This window comes from Cherax quadricarinatus, chromosome 32, assembly GCF_038502225.1.
Source record: "Cherax quadricarinatus isolate ZL_2023a chromosome 32, ASM3850222v1, whole genome shotgun sequence".
NCBI lineage: Eukaryota > Metazoa > Arthropoda > Malacostraca > Decapoda > Parastacidae > Cherax > Cherax quadricarinatus.
Window position 1 is genome coordinate 26,464,164 of NC_091323.1, and position 27,611 is coordinate 26,491,774.

The window sequence follows — 27,611 nt, forward strand, 5'->3', positions numbered from 1 at the left end:
CATGAGCATGTTAGATAGGAGTGAATGGAGACGAATGATACTTGGGACCTGACGATCTGTTGGAGTGTGAGCAGGGTAATATTTAGTGAAGGGATTCAGGGAAACCGGTTATTTTCATATAGTCGGACTTGAGTCCTGGAAATGGGAGGTACAATGCCTGCACTTTAAAGGAGGGGTTTGGGATATTGGCAGTTTGGAGGGATATGTTGTGTATCTTTATACGTATATGCTTCTAAACTGTTGTATTCTAAGCACCTCTGCAAAAACAGTGATAATGTGTGAGTGTGGTGAAAGTGTTGAATGATGAAAGTATTTTCTTTTTGGGGATTTTCTTTCTTTTTTGGGTCACCCTGCCTCGGTGGGAGATGGCCGACTTGTTGAAAAAAAAAAAAATTAAAATTTTTGCTATTGATTTATTTACAGAGTGACTGATATTGGACTTTATTTTCAGCAGTTAGTTTTATCTTGTACACTATACTATCATTGAGCAGTTGGCTTTATCTTGGGCAATATACTATCATGGAGCAGTTGGTTTTATCTTGGGCAATATACTATCATGGAGCAGTTGGTTTTATCTTGTTCACTGTACTATCACAGAGCAGTTAGTTTTATCTTGTGCACTGTACTATCATGGAGCAGTTAATTTTAATTTGTGCACTGTGCTATCATGGAAATGCACTATCACAGAATGCCCTACCGTTACAGTAATACATTATATCTTAGTTGCAACATTGCTAGACATGATACTAGATCATTGCAGCCTTGGTGCTCCCTCCAACTTTTTATTGTTGACTGGCCAATTACTATATGATCCCTGTGGGTTTGGCATCTCCCCATTAATATAGTATATAATAATTTTAACTTGTGCACTCTACTGTCATGGTAATTAACTATAACAGAATATATTGTTACAGTAATGAATTAGATCTTATTTTAACTGTTCCATGATAGGTATGAGCAAGGTACGTATTATTTTGTAAAGGGATCCAGGGAAACCAGTTAGACAGACTTGAGTCCTGGAGGTGGGAAGTACAATGCCTGCACTCTAAAGAAGGGGTTTGGGATATTTGCTGTTTAGAGGGACATCTAAACTGTTGTATCTGCACATCTCTGGCAAGACTGATAGTGTGAATGATGGTGAAAGCATTTCTTTTTTGGGTCACCCTGCCTTGGTGGCAGATGGGCAGTGTGTTAAAAAAAAAAAAAAAGTGTTTTCTTCTTTGGGCCACCCTACTTTGGTAGGAGATGGTCAGTGAGTTAAAGAATATAAAACAGAATGACCCTCACCACATACTTTCACAGCAACACTACAGTACTGAGTGACCCTCAAAGATGTAGTGCTTGTCGTGATTAACACATTAATTATATGTTAATGTGCTATGCTACTTCATCGTCTTACTGGATACAGAAACACTGCATGTCAGTGCCTAGCACTGACATACACGTAACCTCTGCCTAACCAGTTACTTTTCATATCTGCCTTTCTTTCATGTTTTCATTTGACCTTCTTTGATGAAGAAGCGTGTAGGAAATGGGAGGTGTAAGGTTGACCCTAGGAAGAGGTAGCTCAATTTCCTTGGATCAAGAGCCCTTTGCCAGCATCAAGGTACCACTGAAGGGACACCATCAATCTAGAGAGCCTTAATATTTTTTGAGATAAAAAGTAAACTTCAATGGATTGTATTCCCTTTAGCATGTGAGCATCAAAAAAATGGAGGGATTTGGATGTGCTTTTAGTATGTTACAGATTGGCCCCTTCCAAAATCTTTTTACTCTTACAACTTTTACCATAATTTTCATACTTTGATTTTTTTTTAATATGATGCAAATGGTCATTATTCCTACTTAAGAGTGTTGGAAACCACCATCTCAAGTCTAGAACTACAATGCTTCATTCACATCTCAACTCCTCACTTCCCTTAGGAAGGAGCTAGGGCTCTCTGATTGGTTACTTGAGGATGACAAACAGTTCCCTTATTGGCTAAAGGCAATGTCAACAATTTTAAGTGCTCTGATTGGGCACTGGAACCTTACAGATATGAGCCCTGAACGGGGCCTTGGAATGCTAAAATGTTAAGCTTCTGGTGAATGAAGCATTACTTAGTAAAAATTTCTTAGAAGCTCCTAATGTGTCATCTTTAATACATTTATAGTTACAGCTTGTATGTTATTAAAAAGGACACCACAGATACTGCTGGAGGAATGTTGGACCTGTTTAAGATACGTCTTAGACAAGTGTCTTGCAAGAATGTGTTCAATCCCTTGAGCCTTGAATGAAGGTGACGGAGTTCTTTAGCCTTGAATGGTGGAGGTTACTATCTCAATCTTGAATGCAGGTGGTCACTTCCTCAGCCTCTAGAGTTGGTAACCAGTTTATTGCCTTGCGTGTTATTCATTGTAAACCACAAAACCATACTGTGAAATAAGTTGAGGCTGAAATAGTTGTCCAAGGAGATAATTCTCAAAGATGTTTGAAGTGTAATCCTTTCACCACCTTGAATGCAATTTTTGTGCCTGAAGGAGAATGGAAGACTGAGGTAACATGTCTTGGTTTATTCAGTCAATCCCGTAACAAACCTAATGCTATATAGCCACGAGATGATGTAGAGGATTGAGGTTACTCATCACTTCTCTTGTAAGATAACGTTAATTGCTGCCACTCTTCAGTACTCGTCAACAATCGTTTGGAATAGAGTTTTCAGTTAGCCAAATTTTGGAATTCATCATCTGCATTTAAAGGTACCTTTGCAGTCCCTCTGCCCCCCAGCCAATGGATTCCTCCTCTACTGGCACACCTCTACACTCCCATAGTGTACCTCTACACTCCAGTGGTGTACCTCTGCATCCCACTGGTGTACCTTGCACTCCAGTGGTGTACCTCTGCACTCCAGTAATATGCCTCTACACCCCACATGTACCTCTATACTGCAGTAGCGTACCTTTGCACCCTAATGGTGCACCTCTACACTCCAGTGGTGTACCTCTGCATCCCACTGGTGTACCTCTGCACTCCAGTGGTGTACCTCTGCATCCCACTGGTGTACCTCTGCACTCCAGTGGTGTACCTCTGCACTCCAGTGGAATACCTCTGCACTCCAGTGGTGTACCTCTGCACTCCAGTAATATGCCTCTACACCCCACATGTACCTCTATACTGCAGTAGCGTACCTTTGCACCCTTATGGTGCACTCTACACTCCAGTGGTATACCTCTGCATCCCACTGGTGCATCTCTACCCACGGGTGCACCTCTACACTCCAGTGGTGTACCTCTGCATCCCACTGGTGCATCTCTACCTACGGGTGCACCTCTACACCCCACATAGCATCTCTCGCCTATATGCTATGTACACCTTCGGTAATATTAAGTGACCAGTTGACTAGGGATCGCTGTATAGCCCTTGTGGCTTAGCGCTTCTTTTTAATTATAATAATAATCGACCACCGAAAACACCACACTTGAAAAAATTGCAAATATAGCACGAAAACTGTAATAATGCTACAAAAATACTACAAAGCACTGTAAGCAACTGCAAATACATTAGAAAACACTAAAAAGGAAATATATTTCTTAAATTCTAAAAAATATTTTTTAAATTTTTATTTTTTATAAAAATTTTTACAAACACTAAAATCTGCAAAAAAAAAAAAACTACAACTACACAAACACTGCACAAACTAAGCAAAAGAAACTTCAAAAACGTACAAGAAACACTGCAAAAACATTACAGCACAAACCACTATAAAAACAGTGCAAAAAATCTACAAAAACTGCAAAACTGCAAAAATATTTAAAAATAAAAATTATATAGAAAACTACAAAATTTTACAAAAATTGCAATAACACTCCAGAAAGCACTACAGAAACATTTAAAAATTATGAAACACTGCAAAAGTAACACACACAGAAAATACAAAAACTGCAAAACACTAAAGAAGCACTTATAAAACTGCAAAAATACAGCAAAAACACTGCAAAACATATAAACATGCAAAAACTGCAAAACATTATTTAAACATGAAAAAAACTGCAAAGCATTATAAAAACATGCAAAAACACCGAAAAACATTATACAAATATGCAAAACAAAAAAAAAACACTCCAAAACATATAACATGCCAAACATTATATAAATATGCAAAAAACTGCAAAACATACAAACATGCAAAAACACTATGATAATTGTACTTGTGTACCTGTACCTAAATACACTCAAGACACTGTACACCGTGTACGTCAGGCCCATACTGGATTATTATTATTATTATTATTATTATTATTATAATCAAGGGGGAAGCGCTAAACCCGGAGGATTATACAGCGCCTGGGGGGGGGGGATGTGGAAGGCATTCAGGCTTAATTCGGGGAACTGGAGCACAGATCCAATTCCCTAAATCAAGAGCCCCTCACCAACATCAAGGAACCTTCCTTGAGGGGGGGCCCATACTGGAGTATGCAGCACCTGTTTGGAACCCGCACTTGATAAAGCACGTGAAGAAACTAGAGAAAGTGCAAAGGTTTGCGACAAGGTTAGTTCCAGAGCTAAGGGAAATGTCTTATGAAGAAAGATTAAGGGAAATCGGCCTGACGACACTAGAGGACAGGAGGGTCAGGGGTGACATGATAACGACATATAAAATACTGCGCGGGATAGACAAAGTGGACAAAAACAGGATGTTCCAGGGAGGGGACACAGAAACAAGAGGTCACAATTGGAAGTTGAAGACACAGATGAGCCAGAGAGACATTAGGAAGTATTTCTTCAGTCAGAGTTGTCAGGCAGTGGAATAGCCTAGAAAGTGATGTAGTGGAGGCAGGAACCATACATAGTTTTAAGACGAGGTATGATAAAGCTCATGGAGCAGGGAGAGAGAGGACCCAGTAGCAACCGGTGAAGAGGCGGGGCCAGGAGCTAGGACTCGACCCCTGCAACCATAAAATAGGTGAGTCCACTCACTTAACCCAGAATAACCATAGAAAGTTAAGCCTTGTGGCTTATTTCCAGCGAGCTGTAAGTCACTTTTATCTTCGCTTAAATTCACCGTATTATGAAGCATGTATGCACGTCACACGAGAACAATATTACCAATAGTTTTGAAATTATCAGGTGTGCTGGAGGTTTTGAGTACCAAGATGCTGCATCTCTCGCAGGTTATATAAAGGGGTGTGGTAGAGTGGCGCTTGTTAGTTTACCGTATGACTGTGTGGTGGTTGGAGGTTCAGCCCGTCTCTCTCACAACCTTACCCTCTGCTCTGCTGGTCAATGTACTTATATGTTAAAAGGCTTTTAATTCGTGACTGTTTTTAGCATTATTGCTTCGTACTAGGCATACAATTTTGACAAGAGTGTTAGTAAATACGAACGTGAATTCTGGACGCATTTTAATAAAAAGTTTTTGCACGTTATAACCAATGAACGGAGATGTGGAAATGAATAAGAATTTGTAGTACACGACTACACGGACCTCTTATACAGAAGAGCAGCATCACGTGTCCTGTAACTAAGAGAGAGAAGAATCAGCAGACAAAGCACGCGTGGTAACCATGGTGCTAACACCGGGTTACTGATGTCTTTGATTTTGGCGCTGTTAGTAGTGATAATTATACTGATGACTTAATTAACTAAAATATTTTTGTGTGGCTTTATCTACAATGTTTTCATATTTATTTTCTTGCTGACATTTAGAGGGCAAAAAATGACTTGACACATATGCTGCTATGTATGATAATCTAGGTAACTATTTGTGTATACCTGAATAAAGTTATTTATAATCTCAAGCGTCGTGTAACTGGGTAGCATTAATTTCTAGTTTTAATGCAAAAAGAGTTATCTCTAGATTTTATTTTCGCTGTATAGTCCTTGTGGCTTAGCGCTTCTTTTTTGATAATAATAATAATAATAATAATCTAGATTTTATGAAGGTGAAAGTAGTCATGAAAAATTTTATGCGCATCCTTTTCATATAAATTTCCTAGAAAACTTACCTAACTTTATTATAACAAGCGCAATTTGATTTTAGCCTAATCCAACTTAATATATTTTAGACAAGTTTACAATAATTTAATAATAAACAAACACAATGAAATATATATTTTTCATTAGATTCAGAATAATTTTTTGCGAAATTATTGCATACACAATTTTTCGCTTGCCTTTTTCGGCAAGATGAGCGTTCCTATTTAAGGCAAAAATCGCAAGTTTTACCTTTTCGGCACCACACACACACATTTTATATATATATATATATATATATATATATATATATATATATATATATATATATATATATATATATATATATATATATATATATATATATATATATATATATATATATATATATATATATATATATATATATATATATATATAATTATATATATATATATATATATATATATATATATATATATATATATATATATATATATATATATATATATATATATATATATATATATATATATATATATATATATATATATATATATATATATATATATATATATATATATATATATATATATATATATATATATATATATTATATATATTATGTGCGTGTGTGTGTGTTTGCTGAAATTCTTGCCAAGGAAAAACTCACATCGTGTTTACTGTATTCTTTTGTCAAGTATAACATGAGAGAACCACCATATACGACGTGTGGTATTAAGAACCTTGTCTCGACCCAGAACAGAATAGTTGAGATTGACGTCTGTTTACATCACGATTGTTTTTTTTTTTTTTGCTCATTAATGTTTTGAGGACCAATGAAAACTTTCGTCTCACTTAGTATGAATTGTCAGAGAAAGCGAACTGTCTGGAAATAATGATTTTATCTTAGAAATTTATCATTATTTTACTATACAGCTGACATAATTTTCATAGATATCGTAGAGCACATATGATCAAAAGAAAAAAAAATCAATGTTTATCCATATTTCTAAACTGAAATTAAATGATACTATCTTCGAAGTTCTGTATGACCCTTCTGGGTTTATCGCCTATTTTTGACTGTAATAATAATATCTTGGAAGTTACTCTAAACCCACACTGACAATTTGTTAAGAGTGTGCGGAGCAAGTCACGTGTGATAGTGACGAACCACAATAGGAAGGTCTGATCTGACAAGTACACACAAGGCAAGATGCGGGTACTCCTCTGGTTTGCACTGACGATGGTCGCAGCTCAGCAGGACACACAGTAAGTACTGCTTGTGTCGTTCTTCAGGCAGATGGTAGACTTTATTGTGCATTAATTATAGGAGATATATTTGTTTTATCGATCTATGAGCACACGGAGCTCCAGACTTTATTTGGGTAATTCACATGACCGGCGTTAGATAAAGGGCAGCATAAATACGAAAAAAATATAGGCATACTATGGCAGATACAAAGTCTTTAGCGTAATGAGGTAAAAGTCTGAGATTACATTAAAGTCATGACAGGTTTGTACCTGCTTTCCCGACTATATATGTTTACTTATCATGTACTTTATGTAGACCTGAGAAAACTTCGTCTCCACGCAAAACATTGTTTTAATAAAGGTTTCCTTTCTGCAATAATGTCATTTTGTCAGCTTGTCGGTTTTACAACCGCTTCTCCAAAAACGGTTATCTTAATACTGCATCACTCATAAATGTGTCTCTGTTACCCCTCACCCTCACCTTATGAATGTGGCAAATAAATGGTAAAAATAAAAACCTTAAATGACCAAGGAAATGAGCAGGAGGTATAAGCAGTCATTGATGTGACGACTCATGGGTCGGCGAAGTACCTCAGGAGGTACACTGGTATTGTGTTGCTGAACTCGATCTGGTTTCTGGCCTGCACGTTTGCACAGCCCTATTGCGAAGACTGTCCCTGTAGTATGATGTGAGCTAGTGGTTTAACTAAGCTAAATGCACCTTTCAGTGGTGGTCTAGACATCTGGCCTGTCCCGTTGATGACAAGTTTGGTGTCTTCCCGTGCAACAAGGTATGAATGTTGATCCCGATGAACTATGCATGTGATGTGGGTCCTTCCTACACAGTATTGGTATACCTGAATGCTGGTGTTTAGATGTGTGTGTGTAGTTTCACAAGTGTATGTACTGTTACTCCAAAATACCAGTGAATGGTGTATAATCCATCATTGATGTTCGCCTGGCTATTGTGTCATATTCTTCATATTTTTCTTTAATGCGTATGATATCTGTAGTGTTTCCTGTGGGTAAAAATGACGTGTGTCGTTCTCACCATCTTTGGGTAATGAAAGTATTTACTGGACACTTTGTGTGATGCCAGATGGTAAGTGAAGGATAGTGTAGCGTAGCGAGGCTGTTACGAATGATGTTGCATTCCTTTTTTTAAGTATTCAGGGCTGGAGATCTTCTAAGTTTTCAAAAAAAAAAAAAAAAAAAAATCAACTCCCCGGTTGGTTTTCTTACCGTGATGGGAGTTTATTAGGTAGTCCATGTTGGTAGTCTCGTAGTTGACTTAAACTTGAGTTGTTGATAAGTTGAGTTTTTGGTCTAGTTTGATAAGCTGGGCGTCAAAAATCGTTCATATTGTATCTTCTCCATAATTTGATAATTATCTTGACAAAGTGAAGCGTTGTCCCAATAGAAGCTTGTTCTGCAAAATGTGTTTTTTTTTTTTTACATTGCCGGAAGCACGCCATTTTGTTCCAAGTGACCTGAAGCATTCTTCTAAGATTTTGTGGAAAATACTGTATATATTTTCCGGAAATACGGTAATTTATAGGTAAATAGATGCCCTATATTGTATTTTTAAAAGAAGTATGTTATCGAAAATGGGAAATCTGCGGCTGGGGGGGTCAGTCGCCATTTTGTTTGAATTTGGATACAACGTTAGTGTAATGGGAAGAATTTTTCGTGCTCTTGAGGTTAAAATTGTGTTGACACCTCTCAAATAGGAGGCGAAATTGGTGGATGTGCATTCCTGCATAACTTGAGATGTCAGGCGACTGGACAAGACAGCTCCAGGAACCTCAGATAAGCTCTCTAGATTTGTGTGTAATTCTGGCCAGCATTATTTTCATAGATTTAGTTAGAGTGAGGTTTTCTGAGCATGATACACATTAATCTCCAGTCAAATTGGTGAGTGATATTAAGATATATTTTCCTTCTGTTATGTAATTGTGTATATATATAACCATTTATTATTTTTAATATACAGTCCACAAATTTATATATTTACCATTATTCCTGGTGTATGTATATTTCATTTAATTAATAGGTCCAGAGCAACTTGTGGTTATGACAGTGGTAGGTATCGAAGGGGGACATTTTTTGCGACCTAGGTGTCCCAAATTCCTACTTGTCTATGTAACTCTGATAAATAATAATTATCTTTGTTATCATTTACTGTTATGTACTTAATGAGTTACATTCAGATAAATGCAATTTTCCACATTTAATAGCCCGTTGGTCCTTCTTGAACACGAGGTAATTAGTGAAGTCATTAATTAGTTAATTACTTAATAATTATATGTGAAATGACAGAATGAGGTGGATGTTAAGTTTACAAATTTACTTAATGTGTAGTGGATTATAATTATTACAATATTAATTTGGATAAGTCAAGTGTGGCTAAAGATTATATTAATGTGTATAAGTGTATGTGTAATTGATAAGCCAAGTGTAGCTTATTAATGTGTATAATATTAATTTGCTATGCCAAATTCTGGCAAGGATTTATTAATTTGTATAATATTAAATTTGATGAGCCAAGTTTGTATTAATGTACATTTAAAATTTATATTATACATGTAATTGCTAAGCTCAAGTAGCTAGGATTTATTCAAAGGTAAGTTGTATCAGTGTTGTAAGTTGTAATCAGTGTTATTAATTGAGTTGAATTTAATACATTGCATCATGGCTGAAAATGAGGAAATTGATGTAGAAGACAAACATATGGAATATAGAGTAAAGAAAGCATCAATACAGGCTAGAAAAGTTCATGTAACCAAGGCATATAATAAGTGCTTGGAATTAATGAATCAAGAAACTGTGAATACTGATGATTTAAAATTGTATTTAGATGCTTTAGGGAATAGATATGATTCATACAAATTATATTACAACAAATATGAAGGAGATTTATTAGTAAACTGTGTAGATGAGACTGAAATACATCTCATGATTAATCAGTATTATGAATTAGAGGAAAAGATTCTTGTAAAAGTCAGGCCTTGAATAAATTAAAATGTGTAAACCAGGCAGTTAATCAGTCTGCTCCAACAAATAATATGTCTTTGCCAAAACTCCCAGAACTATGTTTACCTGTATTTAATCCTGGTGAAAATTGGGAGGAATTTTGGTCAATTTTTAAAGCAGCTGTGCATGACAGGAGTTACCTGGAGTTTACCTGGAGAGAGTTCCGGGGGTCAACGCCCCCGCGGCCCGGTCTGTGACCAGGCCTCCTGGTGGATCAGAGCCTGATCAACCAGGCTGTTGCTGCTGGCTGCACGCAAACCAACGTACGAGCCACAGCCCGGCTGATCCGGAACTGACTTTAGGTGCTTGTCCAGTGCCAGCTTGAAGACTGCCAGGGGTCTGTTGGTAATCCCCCTTATGTGTGCTGGGAGGCAGTTGAACAGTCTCGGGCCCCTGACACTTATTGTATGGTCTCTTAACGTGCTAGTGACACCCCTGCTTTTCATTGGGGGGATGGTGCATCGTCTGCCAAGTCTTTTTCTTTCGTAGTGAGTGATTTTCGTGTGCAAGTTCGGTACTAGTCCCTCTAGGATTTTCCAGGTGTATATAATCATGGCCCGGTGGCCTGGTGGCTAAAGCTCCCGCTTCACACACGGAGGACCCGGGTTCGATTCCCGGCGGGTGGAAACATTTCGACACGTTTCCTTACACCTGTTGTCCTGTTCACCTAGCAGCAAATAGGTACCTGGGTGTTAGTCGACTGGTGTGGGTCGCATCCTGGGGGACAAGATTAAGGACCCCAATGGAAATAAGTTAGACAGTCCTCGATGACGCACTGACTTTCTTGGGTTATCCTGGGTGGCTAACCCTCCGGGGTTAAAAATCCGAACGAAATCTTATCTTATCTTATCTTATCTCTCCCTCCTGCGTTCCAGGGAATACAGGTTTAGAAACCTCAAGCGCTCCCAATAATTGAGGTGTTTTATCTCCATTATGCGTGCCGTGAAAGTTCTCTGTACATTTTCTAGGTCGGCAATTTCACCTGCCTTGAAAGGTGCTGTTAGTGTGCAGCAATATTCCAGCCTAGATAGAACAAGTGACCTGAAGAGTGTCATCATGGGCTTGGCCTCCCTAGTTTTGAAGGGTCTCATTATTCATCCTGTCATTTTTCTAGCAGATGCGATTGATACAATGTTATGGTCCTTGAAGGTGAGATCCTCCGACATGATCACTCCCAGGTCTTTGACGTTGGTGTTTCGCTCTATTTTGTGGCCAGAATTTGTTTTGTACTCTGATGAAGATTTAATTTCCTAGCCTGTGTAACTAAATTATTTTACCTCAAAGGACAGGTAAGAGGAGATGCTCACATACTGATACAAGCCTTTCCCAATGTAGATGACTCTTACAAGGAAGCAGTTGACTTGTTGAAGGTCACTTATGGTAATATAGAACAAAGTAGGTTGGATCTAGTGAATATCATTGTTAATTTAAAATCTCCAGATCACACTTACAAAGGTTTACAGCAGTTTAGAGTTAAACTGGAGAGCACTCTCAAAACTTTAAGTAATAAATATAATTTGAAGGAATCAGACTGGTTATTGAGTGCTATGGTACAGAATAAATTAAGCTGTAAAACACTTGAATGGATCTCGAATAAATATCACAAAGGTTATTTTGGTCTGGAGGAAATAAGACTAGGTCTACAAGAATTAATTGTTCAGTTGCAGACCAGCCAACCAACTCATTTTAAAGATGCAACACATAATAGCTCTGAGGTATCTGTCAAGTTTCACAAAGGGAAAAATTATCCCAATGTTAATAATCAAAATTCATTTCCTAAAAATAGTTGCATAGGTGCATATGAAGTAGCAAGAATCAGAAATAATGATTCTCCACAAGGTAAGAAGAATAAGTACCCTCCTAAGACTAGCCCAGTTAATAAGAAACCAGTCAAAGAAAAGAGAGATTGTCTAAGAATTGCAATGCATACAATTCATGGAATGATAAAGTTGAAAGATTGGAGGAACTTGACAGATGTATCAGATGTTTAGGTAATCACAATGTAAAGGATTGTTATGCCAAATTAAACTTCTGTTATCAATGTCACAAAGGAAGACACCATATAGTCATGTGTAGAGGTGTATATGATAATGTTGATAATAATGATAATGTTGGCAATCCTGACACAACAGTGGCTAATGTAAAAATTGCTGCTAATGTTAATAATGATGGTTTTGCTGAAGTAGCCTTACCTGTGTTACAGGTAATAATTGATGATAAAAGGCATAAATAAAAAATTGTAAATGCATTATTGGACCAGGGATCCCAGCGTACTTTCATTAAACGTAACTGTCTTGATGGTATGAAAGTACAGATGGGAGATCCCACAACTTTAAAATTTTCTGGTTTTCTCTCGGATAAAAGGGCTCAATTGTATGACACTGTTTATGTAACTGTCAGGTTGGGCAATGAGAAAAAACGTGTTAATGCAGTAATTGTAGATAGACTTCCAGAGAAAATATCAACAGTAGGGCTTAGTAAAGCTACAGAAAGACTTTCACATTATGTAAATTTAGCACCTTCTGGGGTAAGTGATGATTCTGTAGGCCCAATAAATATTTTGATAGGTAGTGACTATTATGCCTCCTTTGTAAAGGATATGGTAAAGAAATGTGGTGTCACCCTTTTGAAGACTGCAGGAGGCCATGTAATGTATGGTAGGATTCCTCGTAATAATAATTCATGACTAGAGGAAACTATAAATACCATAACTGTGTGTCTTACTCATGAAGTCGTGCCCCAGTATAATTCTTTCATAGAGGATGGTGTTGAGCCAGTGCATAAATTGTGGGAATTAGACAGCATTGGAATAAATGTAAATGAAGAAAGTCCAGACGATTCTTTTACTCAAGAACATTACCTGAGAGATGTAAAATTTGAATTTGGACAATACTGGGTACGACTTCCGTGGAGACTGAACCATCCAGAATTGCCCACTAATTACAGAATGGCATATGGACAATTAAAGGCTCAGCTCCGCGTACTGAGTAAGACACCAGAATTGTTAACTGCCTATAATGATATAATTGCTGAGCAGTTAATTAACAAATTTATAGAAGAGGTACCTCCTGAGCAAGCCAAAATTTATGGTCACTATTTGCCACATCACGGAGTGAAGAAGGATTCTTGAAAGAAGCTTAAAAAAAAGTTATTTCAACCTGATTTAAACTACTTTGGAAAGTTATTTCCGGGGTGAAGGAGCAGAAATTCCTTGATAGCCACCGTGACTAATAGACAGCCACCGTGACTCCAATAGACAGCCACCGTGACTCCAATAGACAGCCACCGTGACTCCCATAGACAGCCACCGTGACTCCAATAGACAGCCACCGTGACTCCAATAGACAGCCATCGTGACTCCAATAGACAGCCACCATGACTAATAGACAGCCACCGTGACTCTAACAGACAGCCACCGTGACTCCAATAGACAGCCACCGTGACTCCAACAGACAGCCACCGTGACTCCAATAGACAGCCACCGTCGTGACTCCAGTAGACAGTCACCGTCGTGACTTCAGTAGACAGCCACCGTCGTGACTCCAGTAGACAGCTACCGTGACTCCAGTAGTCACTTTGACTCTGGTACACAACCAACAGTCACCTGAATCCATTCAAGACACACCAAACCTTCGTTCATATATACATCTGAAAATATCTTAACACACAAAATATTCACACTTTTTATTTATGACCTGAATCTTGAATGTTTTAAATTATCGAAAGAGAACCTTTAATATACAAACAAGTTGAGTCTTTAACAGTTATCGTTAACTATATTTGCTGGGTCCTTAACAGTTATCCTTGTCGATATTTGTTGCGTCCTCGACAGTTATCCTTGACTATATTTGTAGCGTCCTCAACAGTTATCCTTGACTATATTTGCTGCGTCCTCAACAGTTATCCTTGACTATATTTGCTGCGTCCTCAAGTTATCCTTGACTATAACTGATACGTTCTCAACAGTTATCCTTGACGATATTTGTTGCGTCCTCAACAGTTATCCTTGACTATATTTGTTGCGTCCTCAACAGTTATCCTTGACTATATTTGTTGCGTCCTCAACAGTTATCCTTGACTATATTTGTTGCGTCCTCAAGTTATCCTTGACTATATTTGCTGCGTTCTCAACAGTTATCCTTGACGATATTTGTTGCGTCCTCAACAGTTATCCTTGACTATATTTGTTGCGTCCTCAACAGTTATCCTTGACTATATTTGCTGCGTCCTCAACAGTTATCCTTGACTATATTTGCTGCGTTCCCAAGTTATCCTTGACTATAACTGATGCATTCTCAACAGTTATCCTTGACGATATTTGTCGCGTCCTCAACAGTTATCCTTGATTATATCTGTTGCGTCCTCAACAGTTATCGCTGCAGCTGAAATTTAATTAAGCTTTCCCTATAAGCATGTCAAGATAATTTAACTCTGGCATCTAAGGCAGTTTATTATATTATTCAGTCTATGAGCGCTAGCTTATTATATAACACCTCTTTCTATTAGATACCCTCTCATAACAATAAATGAGTTCGAACCCCGGTCCACTAGGCGTCATTCCCGCTTGGCAGACCGAGATTCGAGTACACTTGACTGTGCTGTGCTTCGTTTGCGAAAAAGTGAAATCTGAGTTGTGAGTTGGGAGTGTTCATATTGTGGTGTGGCTGGCCATGTATATGCTTGAGCGCCAACAACCAGTGCGGATCATGACATGAACACAGCCAGTGTGGAACATGACATGAACAACCAGTTTGGAAAATGACATGAACAGCCAGTGTAGAACATGATGTGAACAACCAGTGTGGGACATGACCTGAACACAACCAGTGTAGAACATGACGTGAACAACCAGTGTGGAATATAATATAAACACAATCAGTGTGAAACATGACAAACACAACCAGTGTGGAACATGAACAGTGTGCAGCATTATATAAAGTATAACATTACATGAACAGTAAGTAACATGATATGAATAGTGTGGAACATTTCATGGACACAACACAGATATTCTTTAATAACAAAAAGACACACGGGTGTTTTGAAATAACACAGTACCTAATATACGCAGGTGTTCTGTAATAGAGTACCTAACAAACACACACACGTGTGTTACTGAAGCTTGACAAACGCTGGAGACTGCACAATAAATAAGAAAGTAGGTTGTGAGAAATATTAAAGAGGGTGAAGCGGAGGGTTGAGAGCCAACATGTGTGTCGAAAGTTTGTGTTGATGGCATATTCTCACGCTTAATTAATCCCTTTAGCTGTACCAAGACCCCAAATAAAACAACGGAGCCTCCGAAGCCTTATCATTGAACCCCGCTAAACACACGCGAACCTATTGTGATAGTAATCAGTAAAATAAAGGATCACATTATACCGCGCTTGTCTCTCTTTTACTAATGTTTACATTGAGTGCAGGTAGTGTTGTGAAATCCGGTGAGAAAAGTACCTCAGTGTACATAGTACTCAGGTGAGTACAGGCAGTACTCTTGGCCTACGATGGTAAGTACTTGCGTTTACCCCAGTAGATCAGAGAAAAAACGCATATGAAACAGAACTGGGTAACGTTTAGCAGATTAAAATGTTAAGTTGCAGGAACCTGGCATATGTATAATGCCAGAATATAGTAGACACTTGTGCAATACTAGAATGTTTTACTGTAAGAGAGACATTTCCTACTAAAATGCCGAAGTGTCGTGCAAATATTATTACACTAATTTTTCTCTAAGAGGAAGGAGGACCATAGTTACCGACTACTAGTCGCTAGAACTTGGACATTAGTGTACATTTTACAATACATACAACTTACGTACACCGCGAAGTATATCTTATGCAAATTGCTGTCGTGAAATATTAGAGAAAGTGGTACATTTATTTTGTTTGCCAAGCACCTGTCAGCCCATCACTGATGTGTCAAGCGCCGGCCGAATGTAAACAAAGAAAATATTGACAAACTTGTGGAAAAATATCAAAAGATCATGTTAGGTATGGATTGTCAGGAAACAAGTGTTTCCTGACACGGGTGTTAGCCATATGATGGCCCGCAGCTGGAGCTTTTGGTTATCCGACCAAGGTATTCTGCTGGCTTACTGGTCCACCCATTTAAAAATTATGGTTATGATTATATCCATTTAATATTAACTATGATGACTAATATCAAAAGCTGGATGCTGAAGACAAACAACAAGGAGAGCGACTCATTGTAGATAATATTATGCAGGATACTTATTCATCCACTCTTAACTAACCACCGCACTTTCGTTCATAACTTACTGAAGGCTATAGCGAGTGCCTTCCCTACTCATTAGTAACTGTAAGCAATGTATAATCATTATTTTTTAGGCGAGGTTGGATTATTAGGTTTGTTTAGGTTATGCTATGTGACGTTTAGATAAATTAGGTTAGGTAATTTAACCTGACAAAGCCATCGTAGATATGCGTCTTTGCACACGTACGTCCAGGCGCGTGACAAGACTGGATGCTGCGGGACCGAAATAAATCACTGGTCAACAATTTTTCAAAAGTTGTATGCTTCTTAAATGAGATTAATTAATTCTTATGTATTTTCAGGTCCTGAATCCAAATATCACCTTGAAAAATGTTTATTGCTAAAGATTTAAAGATACGAGACTTACATTATTTGATTATAACGTACAATATGTAACAGTATGTTGTAAACTATAATCCATACCTACTCTGTGCCTTTTTGCTTGACGCTTATAGTGGGCTGAAGAATCATCTCTTGCCAATGTCCAGCAATAGTCTGCAAGCATTCTTGTGCCCCATTTGCCCTGGTACCATTTTTCCATGGTTGAAATATCTTGATGAAACCTTTCACCATGTTCGTCGTTACTGCCCCACAATTCGCTGGAGAAAAAGTCTAAATGTGAGTCCAAAAAGTGGTTTTTAAGTGACATGTTACATCCCATGTTCTTGTAAGCCTTGATGAGGTTTTCCACCAATTCTTCATAGTTGCCTTCCCTTCTGTTTCCGAGAAATCCCTTCGCCGCTAACTTGAATGCTTCCCAAGCAGCTTTCTCCTCCCTATGAAGGTCTGATTCAAAGTCACCATCTTTAAAAAGCTCTCGAATCTGAGGACCATTGAAGACTTCCTCTTTTATCTTAGCGTCGCTCAGTGAGGGGAATTTTGATGTTAAATACTTGAATACCTGACCGGATTTGTTCATAGCTTTTACAAAGTTTTTCATGAGCCCCAGTTTTATGTGTAGTGGTGGTAGCAAAATTTTGTTTGGTTCAGTGAGAGGTGGATGTTGAACATTTTTCATCTCAGGCTCCAATGATTGACGAGGTGGCCAGTCTCTCCTGAGACTGGCCACCTCATGCCTCTGGCCTCGCATACATATTTATTATAAGTTTAAAAAGGGTTATAGCAGTTATAAGTTTAAAAAGGGTCCAGCAGTCATAGAAGGTGGTTGTGCACAGCACAACCACCTTCTATGACTGCTGAAACAATAATGAAGGGCAGTGAGACTGTGAGCGTGGTAAGAAACACTACCACAAGCCTGCTGGGACCTCTTGTGACACGTAAGTGTATATTGAAAAGTAGAGCTAACAAACAATTTTAACCGTGATATTAATTATCAGTGACCTAAAATTAGTTGGAAATTGCTACTCTGGTCTCGAAAGCATTTTGGTTATTGACCAGTGTTATTTTCCCTAATATCTCCCAGAATAACAGTTTGCACAAGAAATGCTTGCTTATTCCGTGGTGTATTGTAAAACGTAGACTTATTTCCGAGTTCCGTCGAGTAATAGTCGGTAACTATTTGCGGGCTCGAGCCGTCGACCTTACAGGAAGGCATGTCCAATGAATCACTGGTTGGGGTTAGCAGAATTTCCTCCTTGTTCATAACGTTTATAGTGATGGTGAATGCTATCTTTCTTCATGACATAATGGCTTTTGCAAGCATTAAAAAAACATGGTATCCATTTAAGTGATATATAAAACATTTATGATAATTAGGATTAATGAATATTTACTAGCTTGAAATTTTCGTATGTTTTTAAAAGCGTGAGCATTATGGCTATAATTTATAGAGTAGGTAGCGCTAATTGTACCTTTTGACAGTTTTTTTTATACAGCATATATTTAAAAAGTAAATGCGTATTTTCTTACTAGTTGCAGGAAAATATTTAGCCCTGTTTTCATACATAGTCTGGTTCTTGGTCACAGTGACTTTATGCGGCATATGTAGACAAGTGGGCCCCCACAGATGAGCTACATGATCTACAGGATGTGAGTGGCCCTCCTCTTCCAATAGGAGTCGCCGCTATGAGACGGTTCTTTGAAGATTAAGAGGCCAAATGCCATCCATTGTCACTTGCTTGCAGGTGCTTTCGATAGTGTAATTACCTCTTAGTAGCTACAGAATCGGAACTATGCTTGTGGTACCCCGTCTTTGGTATTTTTCATATATATATAATTAAAATAAAAAATAAAAATATATTTTTTTTTTTGCCTACAAGGGATTGAACCCCCCGGCCAGCAGAGACTTGCATATTCGTACCGATAATTAATTGAACGAGGATGCGCATAAATAGCTAAAGGGATTAATTAAGCGTGAGAATATGCCATCAACACAAACTTTCGACACACATGTTGGCTCTCAACCCTCCGCTTCACCCTCTTTAATATTTCTCACAACCTACTTTCTTATTTATTGTGCAGTCTCCAGCGTTTGTCAAGCTTCAGTAACACACGTGTGTGTGTTTGTTAGGTACTCTATTACAGAACACCTGCGTATATTAGGTACTGTGTTATTTCAAAACACCCGTGTGTCTTTTTGTTATTAAAGAATATCTGTGTTGTGTCCATGAAATGTTCCACACTATTCATATCATGTTACTTACTGTTCATGTAATGTTATACTTTATATAATGCTGCACACTGTTCATGTTCCACACTGGTTGTGTTTGTCATGTTTCACACTGATTGTGTTTATATTATATTCCACACTGGTTGTTCACGTCATGTTCTACACTGGTTGTGTTCAGGTCATGTCCCACACTGGTTGTTCACATCATGTTCTACACTGGCTGTTCATGTCATTTTCCAAACTGGTTGTTCATGTCATGTTCCACACTGGCTGTGTTCATGTCATGATCCGCACTGGTTGTTGGCGCTCAAGCATATACATGGCCAGCCACACCACAATATGAACACTCCCAACTCACAACTCAGATTTCACTTTTTCGCAAACGAAGCACAGCACAGTCAAGTGTACTCGAATCTCGGTCTGCCAAGCGGGAATGACGCCTAGTGGACCGGGGTTCGAACTCATTTATTGTTATGAGAGGGTATCTAATAGAAAGAGGTGTTATATAATAAGCTAGCGCTCATAGACTGAATAATATAATAAACTGCCTTAGATGCCAGAGTTAAATTATCTTGACATGCTTATAGGGAAAGCTTAATTAAATTTCAGCTGCAGCGATAACTGTTGAGGACGCAACAGATATAATCAAGGATAACTGTTGAGGACGCGACAAATATCGTCAAGGATAACTGTTGAGAATGCATCAGTTATAGTCAAGGATAACTTGGGAACGCAGCAAATATAGTCAAGGATAACTGTTGAGGACGCAGCAAATATAGTCAAGGATAACTGTTGAGGACGCAACAAATATAGTCAAGGATAACTGTTGAGGACGCAACAAATATCGTCAAGGATAACTGTTGAGAACGCAGCAAATATAGTCAAGGATAACTTGAGGACGCAACAAATATAGTCAAGGATAACTGTTGAGGACGCAACAAATATAGTCAAGGATAACTGTTGAGGACGCAACAAATATAGTCAAGGATAACTGTTGAGGACGCAACAAATATCGTCAAGGATAACTGTTGAGAACGTATCAGTTATAGTCAAGGATAACTTGAGGACGCAGCAAATATAGTCAAGGATAACTGTTGAGGACGCAGCAAATATAGTCAAGGATAACTGTTGAGGACGCTACAAATATAGTCAAGGATAACTGTCGAGGACGCAACAAATATCGACAAGGATAACTGTTAAGGACCCAGCAAATATAGTTAACGATAACTGTTAAAGACTCAACTTGTTTGTATATTAAAGGTTCTCTTTCGATAATTTAAAACATTCAAGATTCAGGTCATAAATAAAAAGTGTGAATATTTTGTGTGTTAAGATATTTTCAGATGTATATATGAACGAAGGTTTGGTGTGTCTTGAATGGATTCAGGTGACTGTTGGTTGTGTACCAGAGTCAAAGTGACTACTGGAGTCACGGTAGCTGTCTACTGGAGTCACGACGGTGGCTGTCTACTGAAGTCACGACGGTGACTGTCTACTGGAGTCACGACGGTGGCTGTCTATTGGAGTCACGGTGGCTGTCTGTTGGAGTCACGGTGGCTGTCTATTGGAGTCACGGTGGCTGTCTGTTAGAGTCACGGTGGCTGTCTATTAGTCATGGTGGCTGTCTATTGGAGTCACGATGGCTGTCTATTGGAGTCACGGTGGCTGTCTATTGGAGTCACGGTGGCTGTCTATGGGAGTCACGGTGGCTGTCTATTGGAGTCACGGTGGCTGTCTATTGGAGTCACGGTGGCTGTCTATTAGTCACGGTGGCTATCAAGGAATTTCTGCTCCTTCACCCCGGAAATAACTTTCCAAAGTAGTTTAAATCAGGTTGAAATAACTTTTTTTTAAGCTTCTTTCAATCAAGTTTGGGAAATAGAAAGTTTGGTATAAAAGTAATCAAAGTTAAACAAATTACGTTATTGACTTATTAACTGCCCACTCATCTCTCCCCACTTTTAAAAACTAATTATGAGAGAAACCATTAAGTTTTGCCGTTGGATGAAAGTTTTATTAAAATCCTGAAGTGGCACTTAATGTGCTCCTTCCATGTGGAAGAGGTTCACTTAGAATTTGGAGACAGACAGACGGGTGGAAGGTTCCTTTTAGGTGTCTTGAAGTTCAGCTTGACTGATGGTCATCACTGCGGAATTTCGGGGTGCTGGAGGGGACAAAAATGACTGCCTCTAGTGATTTTCTTTTTGTTGTTCTTTCCTCCAAGGTTTCCGTGTGCTAACTTAACATCTCTTCTGACCGGGTTAACCTTGCTCCCGTAGTATACACAAGCGTACACTCACGCGAGAAAACACACACACACACACACACACACACACACACACACACACACACAAGTTAATTAAGGGAAATCAACCTGACGACACTGGAGGACAGGAGAGATAGGGGGAACATGGTAACAACATACAAAATACTGAGAGAAATTGACAAGGTGGACAAAGACAGGATGTTCCAGAGATGGGACACAGCAACAAGGGGACACAGTTGGAAGTTGAAGACACAGATGAATCACAGGGATGTTAGGAAGTATTTCTTCAGCCACAGAGTAGTCAGGAAGTGGAATAGTTTGGGAAACGATGTAGTGGAGGCAGGATCCATACATAACTTTAAGCAGAGGTATGATAAAGCTCACGGTTCAGGGAGAGTGACCTAGTAGCGACCAGTGAAGAGGCGGGGCCAGGAGCTCGGACTCAACCCCTGCAACCTCAACTAGGTGAGTACACACACACACTCTGGCGGGGCCAGGAGCTGAGTCTCGACCCCTGCAACCACAATTAGGTGAGTACACACAAGGGGAATGTTCTATGAATAAAGGTTAAGAGAAATCGGCCTGACAACACTGGAGGACAGAAGGGTCAGGGGAGACATGATAACAACATACAAAATACTGCGAGGAATTGACAAGGTGGACAGAGACAGGATGTTCCAGAGATAGGACACAGAAACAAGGGGTCACAATTGGAAATTGAAGACTCAGATGATGAGTCAAAGGGATGTTAGGAAGTATTTCTTTAGTCATAGAGTTGTCAGGAAGTGGAATAGTCTGGCAAGCGACGTAGTGGAGGCAGGAACCATACATAGTTTTAAGACGTGGTATGATAAAGCTCATGGAGCAAGGAGAGAGAGAGGACCTAGTAGCGACCAGTGAAGAGGCGGGGCCAGGAGCTATGAATCGACCCTGCAACCACAAATAGGTGAGTACACACACACACACGCACACGAGGGGCACAAGGTAAAGAAGTGAAGTGGATCAAGTAATATATAAATATTAGACAGAGGCTGATGGTAAGGATGGAAAAGGGTAACGAGCGGGGTCCCCGAAGGATCAGTACTAGGACCGTTACTGTTGCTAATATATGTAAATAACCTCTTGGAGGGTATTGCATCCTCCGTATTATTACGGGCCGATTATGTAAAGCTAATGAGATGAATGAGAAAGGAAGTCTTGAAAATGTTACAGGGATGGTCAAACAAGTGGCTGCTGAAATTCAAACCAAATAAGTGCAGTTTTATGCAAATTGGTGATGGGAGAAGATCAGAGACGGAGTACATCTTAAGAGGTGAGAAATTTCAAATATCTGTGCAGGATAAAACTCTTGAAGTGAACTTCATACCGAACATATCATTAGAAATGCACATAAACTGCATAACATTGACAGCACATTCGAGGTTAATCTGAGAACTGTTTGTAAACGACATATATCAGGATTATTACAGAGTGCGCAGCACTAGCATGGAATACACACCTGGTCAAGCATGGTCAGGGATTTGAGAATTTCCAGAGGTTTGGAACTTGGAGTAACTTAAAGAACCGAACCTGAGAATCGTAGAAGAGATAAGGTCCAGGGAAGACATGATTACGGCGTACAAGATACTCCAGTAATTTGACAGAATGGTGTTTGAAACGCGAGACACAGGCGAGAGGGAATAGGTGGAAGTTAAAATCAGATAACCCACAGTGATGTTAGAAAATATTTCTTCAGTCTCAAGGTGGTAAATAAGTGAAATGAGCAGGAAAGAAAATAGTGGAAGCAAACACCATACACAGTTTCAAGAACAGGTATGATAGAGTCCAAGAGCCCAGGAAGCAATAATTCTTGCGAGTGTAATTTAAGAAGCGTGGCCAGGAACTGGGACCCGACGCCTGCAAACACTCGCTCTCTCTTTTACGGTAATTACAGATTTGATGAGCGGGTAGGAAGAAGTCGGCAACAGCAACACAGCGGCACAGATGTCTATTTCTTTAGATTCAGGGTGGTCACAAAGTGGAATGACCCGGATAAACAAGTGGCGGAGATTCACTCCACACACAACGTAAAGTAGTATATGCACGATAGCTCCATGGGGCCAGGAGATAGAAAACTCCGTCACTGCCGGTTTAGAAGTGGAACTGAGAGCTAGGACTCAACCTCCACAAACACATACCAACAAATACACCAAACATTCTCTGTCACTAAGAGTCAATATACAAAAGCAGTTTATATGTGAGTTCAGGGTAATTAACATGGAAGTTAAGTAAATAATTTGCATGTAAATACTTCAGTGTGACATTTTCATTTATCTTTCAGTTGTCTTTACAAACGACCTCACTTGCAAAGAAAGGTAATACATACCAGTTATTGTGAAGCCAATCTATCTTTCTCGTTGAACACTTTACCCGCTGGATTAAAGATAGCGCTGGACTCCCATTACAATAACTAAACACATGTAAATTGTTTTTGCCTAGAATTCATCCGGATAGAATTATATTTAAGGTTAGTGTTGGTGGAGAAAAAAATGTGTGTGTGTGTGTGGGTTAATGGTTGGGTAAGAGTTTTGGTGGGTGGTAAATAGGGAACACTGGCTCCTGTCGTGTGTATGGAAGATAGGTGTCACAGATTCTTCTGCTAACACAAAATATAGTATAAAGTGCGAGAGCTAATATCCTACCATGAAAATGTTTATTGTAGGCCACTAAAGGCATAGTCCGTATTCTTGATAACGTGCTAATGCATAGGAAATAAGAAATATCATTGTTCATATTAATGTTTTTTTTTCCATTGTAAGTCTAAGACGCTTGGTGTGTGTGGCCGACTGCAACTCCCCAGTTCTCGGTCTTAAACCAGGGAATTTCCTAGATGGTTGAACCTCTTTTATTTTACTTAGCCGTAGCAATTTTAGCTTCCATGCTTACACTGGGCCCCTGAACCTAACAATACTTTTAATTAAAATTTATACTTTAGTGTAATTTTAAGGTCCACCGACCATCGACGCTCGCCTAGGTTAGAAAGTGGATAGGATTATTGACGATGGTACGTGCTAGGGCTAGGGCCATTATAATGAGTGGATGTTAATAGGAGTTTGATAATAGAGAGTGGTATTAGTTCATGTAAAGTTCAGAATAGATTGTTTAGATTTCGAGAGAGTTCGACTGTGTTTATGAAGGTGTACCAGGTGTTGTGATGTCAAATGTCTTCCAACATAAATATGTGACGCGAAGGAATTCACTTTTTGGAAATTCCTGCCAGCTTGTGTTGAATATGCAGCGTAATGCTTTGTTTTGGACACGCTGGAGTTTTCAGCTTGTTGCTTTTTGCTGGGAAGGAGAATACGAGGGGTGAATGTGTTATGTGCGCACGAGGAGGGCTTTGTAAAGGTACATTCGGGTATTTGTGTCACTCTTGATCTTTACAGGCTGCTTATTGCCTTTCGTGCTGTTGCATGTGCATGCCTGTGTTACAGTCTTGTTTGAAACATATCAGTGTTTTAGTTGAGTAAGGACTGTAAGCATATAGGGGAGCGTATAAGTGGAGTTTATAAGAAGTGGATCTTTTTTTTTTCCTGTAACAAAATTATGGGTTGTTTGTATTGGTTTTCATGTTGTTTCCCCAGTGCGAGGCTATTTCTTTTCGGGTTTCCAGTGCGTGTTGTCAGACGTGCGCTACCTTTCTTGTTCGTTATTGTCAGATAATCATACATAACTATCGGTAACATGTTAACCTAACCTGACAGAGAATAATAAATATTTCACCGGTCGGTACCATTCGAAACGGAAAAAAAACAGGAAAACGAGAATTCGGAGGAATATATACGCTCTAATTATAGAACATGATGCAGTGTGAGACCGGAATATACAACACTCATCTTCATGTGGGATCGTTTGTGCCATTAACCCAACCTGTTCTCCAATTAGAACGTGCATCATTATTTGACGAACTGTCCCTCGCGCTTTCTGCGCTCTCCTAATTTTTCAGTAATTTTAATATTTGTTAGGCCAAGGCTATGAGCGGCAGCGTACCAGACTTCCCACGTTCGTTGATTTTCAATTTGCTTATTTGTGGTTAAGTATGTTTTTCACAGGTTTATGTGAACTGTTGTAACTTAACCTATAAACTGGTGGCTACTTGGCTGCCATATATAAATACCCTCAGCAAACTGTTCGTTACCGGGCTAACAAGAAAATAAACATTTTCGTTTTTGTCATTTTTAATTATGTTAGGTTTATTTAGGTTAACGTATATTAACCTGTATTACATATAATTTATCGACAGTACATAATAGTGTCGTACTTGTAGCAGCAAGGAAAGGAGGAGCTTGTAAAGTATCCAGTTTGTGTTTTCTCTTAGGTAACAGTGGTGCACGATGGGCAGAGGAACCATCATTCTGTACACATTTCTTTTAATGTATTAATATATTTAGGCTATTTTTTAGTTGGTTAAATGGGTTTAAAAACTAGAGTATATAAAAGAAGGTTATTAAGACTACCTATGTAATCTGTCCACACTACTCGAGAGTAATATATAATGTTACGGGATTAAAGTAAAATTTCAGCGTATATATACTGAGAGATGTACACCTGTCAGTATTAATGGTATATAAAACCGAGAGACAGATGAATAAGATCCAGTACAGGAAATAAGTACTGGGGACGGCGAAGGACATGAAATAGTCTTGATGAATCTAAAATAGATGCTCAAGAATGAAGTCATACTGGAGACAAGCGAAGCGAAGTAGTTTTGAAGACTGTCAGAGGTGAGCGAAGCCCAGTAGTCGAAGTAGGTCTTGCCAGTAGGTTAGATAAGCATTGTAGAACTCTGTGTAGCAAGATTCCAAGATTTTTCCGGTAGATAAATATTAATGGTATATAAAACGGAGTAGATGAATAAAACGTGTACAACACTTGTATTGTACACGTTTTATTTGCCATTGGTTGGCAAAACGTTTTCACAATGAAGATACCCAGATGTTGCACATGTGTCTTATTCACTTACACCTCTCGGTGTATATAGGATTTTTTTTACTATATAGAAGTGACTTGTTAGGCAGGTGTTAGGATTCCTAGTAATGCTATGTGCTTTTAAGTCGTGTTGGTAAGTCCCGAGAGTTTTCTTGAGCTTTAAGTTAAATTATTCTACAGCTGCATATATTTCATAGCCCAAAATAGTGCGTTTAACATTCGTATATGGTGTAGGGTTGAACACTCTGCGAGGGGAAGAGGGGAAATGAGGCGTGGAAGAAGGAAAGGGAGAGGAAAGCGTTGGTTAAATGAGAGAGAGGGAGAGAGAAAGAGCGAGAGAAAAGGATTTCTGTAGTAAGCCATTGGGATTACTTCTCGGTTGCTCTAGCCCGATTAAATAATAATTTATATTTATAAATTTTGAAAATCAAAATATATTATTATTTTTATTATCATGATTACTATTATCATCATTATTTTCAATGCTAAGCTGTTGTCATTGTTAATGTTACCTTTGTTAATAGCATTTTATTGTTTGTGTTAAATTATTGGTTAAGGGCGCAGCTTGTGGCTTAGGATTACATCCCTCCAGCCAACACCACCCACCTTCACCCAACACCACCCACCCCCACCCAGCACCACCCACCTCCACCCCACACCACCCACCTCCACCCGGCACCACCCACCTCCACCCCACACCACTCACCTCCACCCAGCACCACCCACCCAACACCACCCACCTCCACCCAACACCACCCACCTCCACGCAATACCACCCACTTCCACCCAACACCACCCGCCTCCACCCAGCACCACCCACCTCCACCCAGCACCACCCACCTCCACCCAACACCACCCAACACCACCCACCTCCACCCCACACCACACATCCACCCAACACCACCCACCTCCACCCAACACCACCCACCTCCACCCAGCATCACCCACCTCCACCCAACACCACCCACCTCCACCCAACACCACCCACCTCCACGCAATACCACCCACTTCCACACAGCACCACCCACCTCCACACAGCACCACCCACCTCCACACAGCACCACCCACCTCCCCTCACATCCACACAGCACCACCCACCTCCACTCACTTCCACACAGCACCACCCACCTCCACACAGCACCACCCACCTCCACCCACCTCCACCCACCTCCACCCAACACCACCCGCCTCCACCCAACACCACCCGCCTCCACCCAGCACCACCCACCTCCACCAACACCACTCATCTCCACCTACTTTCAGGAACAAACTATGTTTTATAATACAAGCTAGCTAAAACAACATCTACATAATCG

General features: G+C 39.3%; 1 protein-coding gene across 2 annotated transcripts in view; it reads left to right on the plus strand.

The window, feature by feature from the left end:
* The first annotated feature begins 6,882 nt into the window (after positions 1–6,882).
* LOC128690149 (glycine receptor subunit alpha-2-like) overlaps positions 6,883–27,611 on the plus strand; it is a 303,369-nt gene continuing 282,640 nt past the window's right edge. For both annotated transcript variants that reach the window (XR_011392685.1, XM_070090555.1), the window contains exon 1: positions 6,883–7,204. Coding sequence is in view for 1 of the 2 variants with exons in the window: in XM_070090555.1 (XP_069946656.1) it covers positions 7,149–7,204 (56 nt within the window). In the remaining variant the exon portion in view is untranslated. The remainder of the gene's footprint in view (positions 7,205–27,611) is intronic.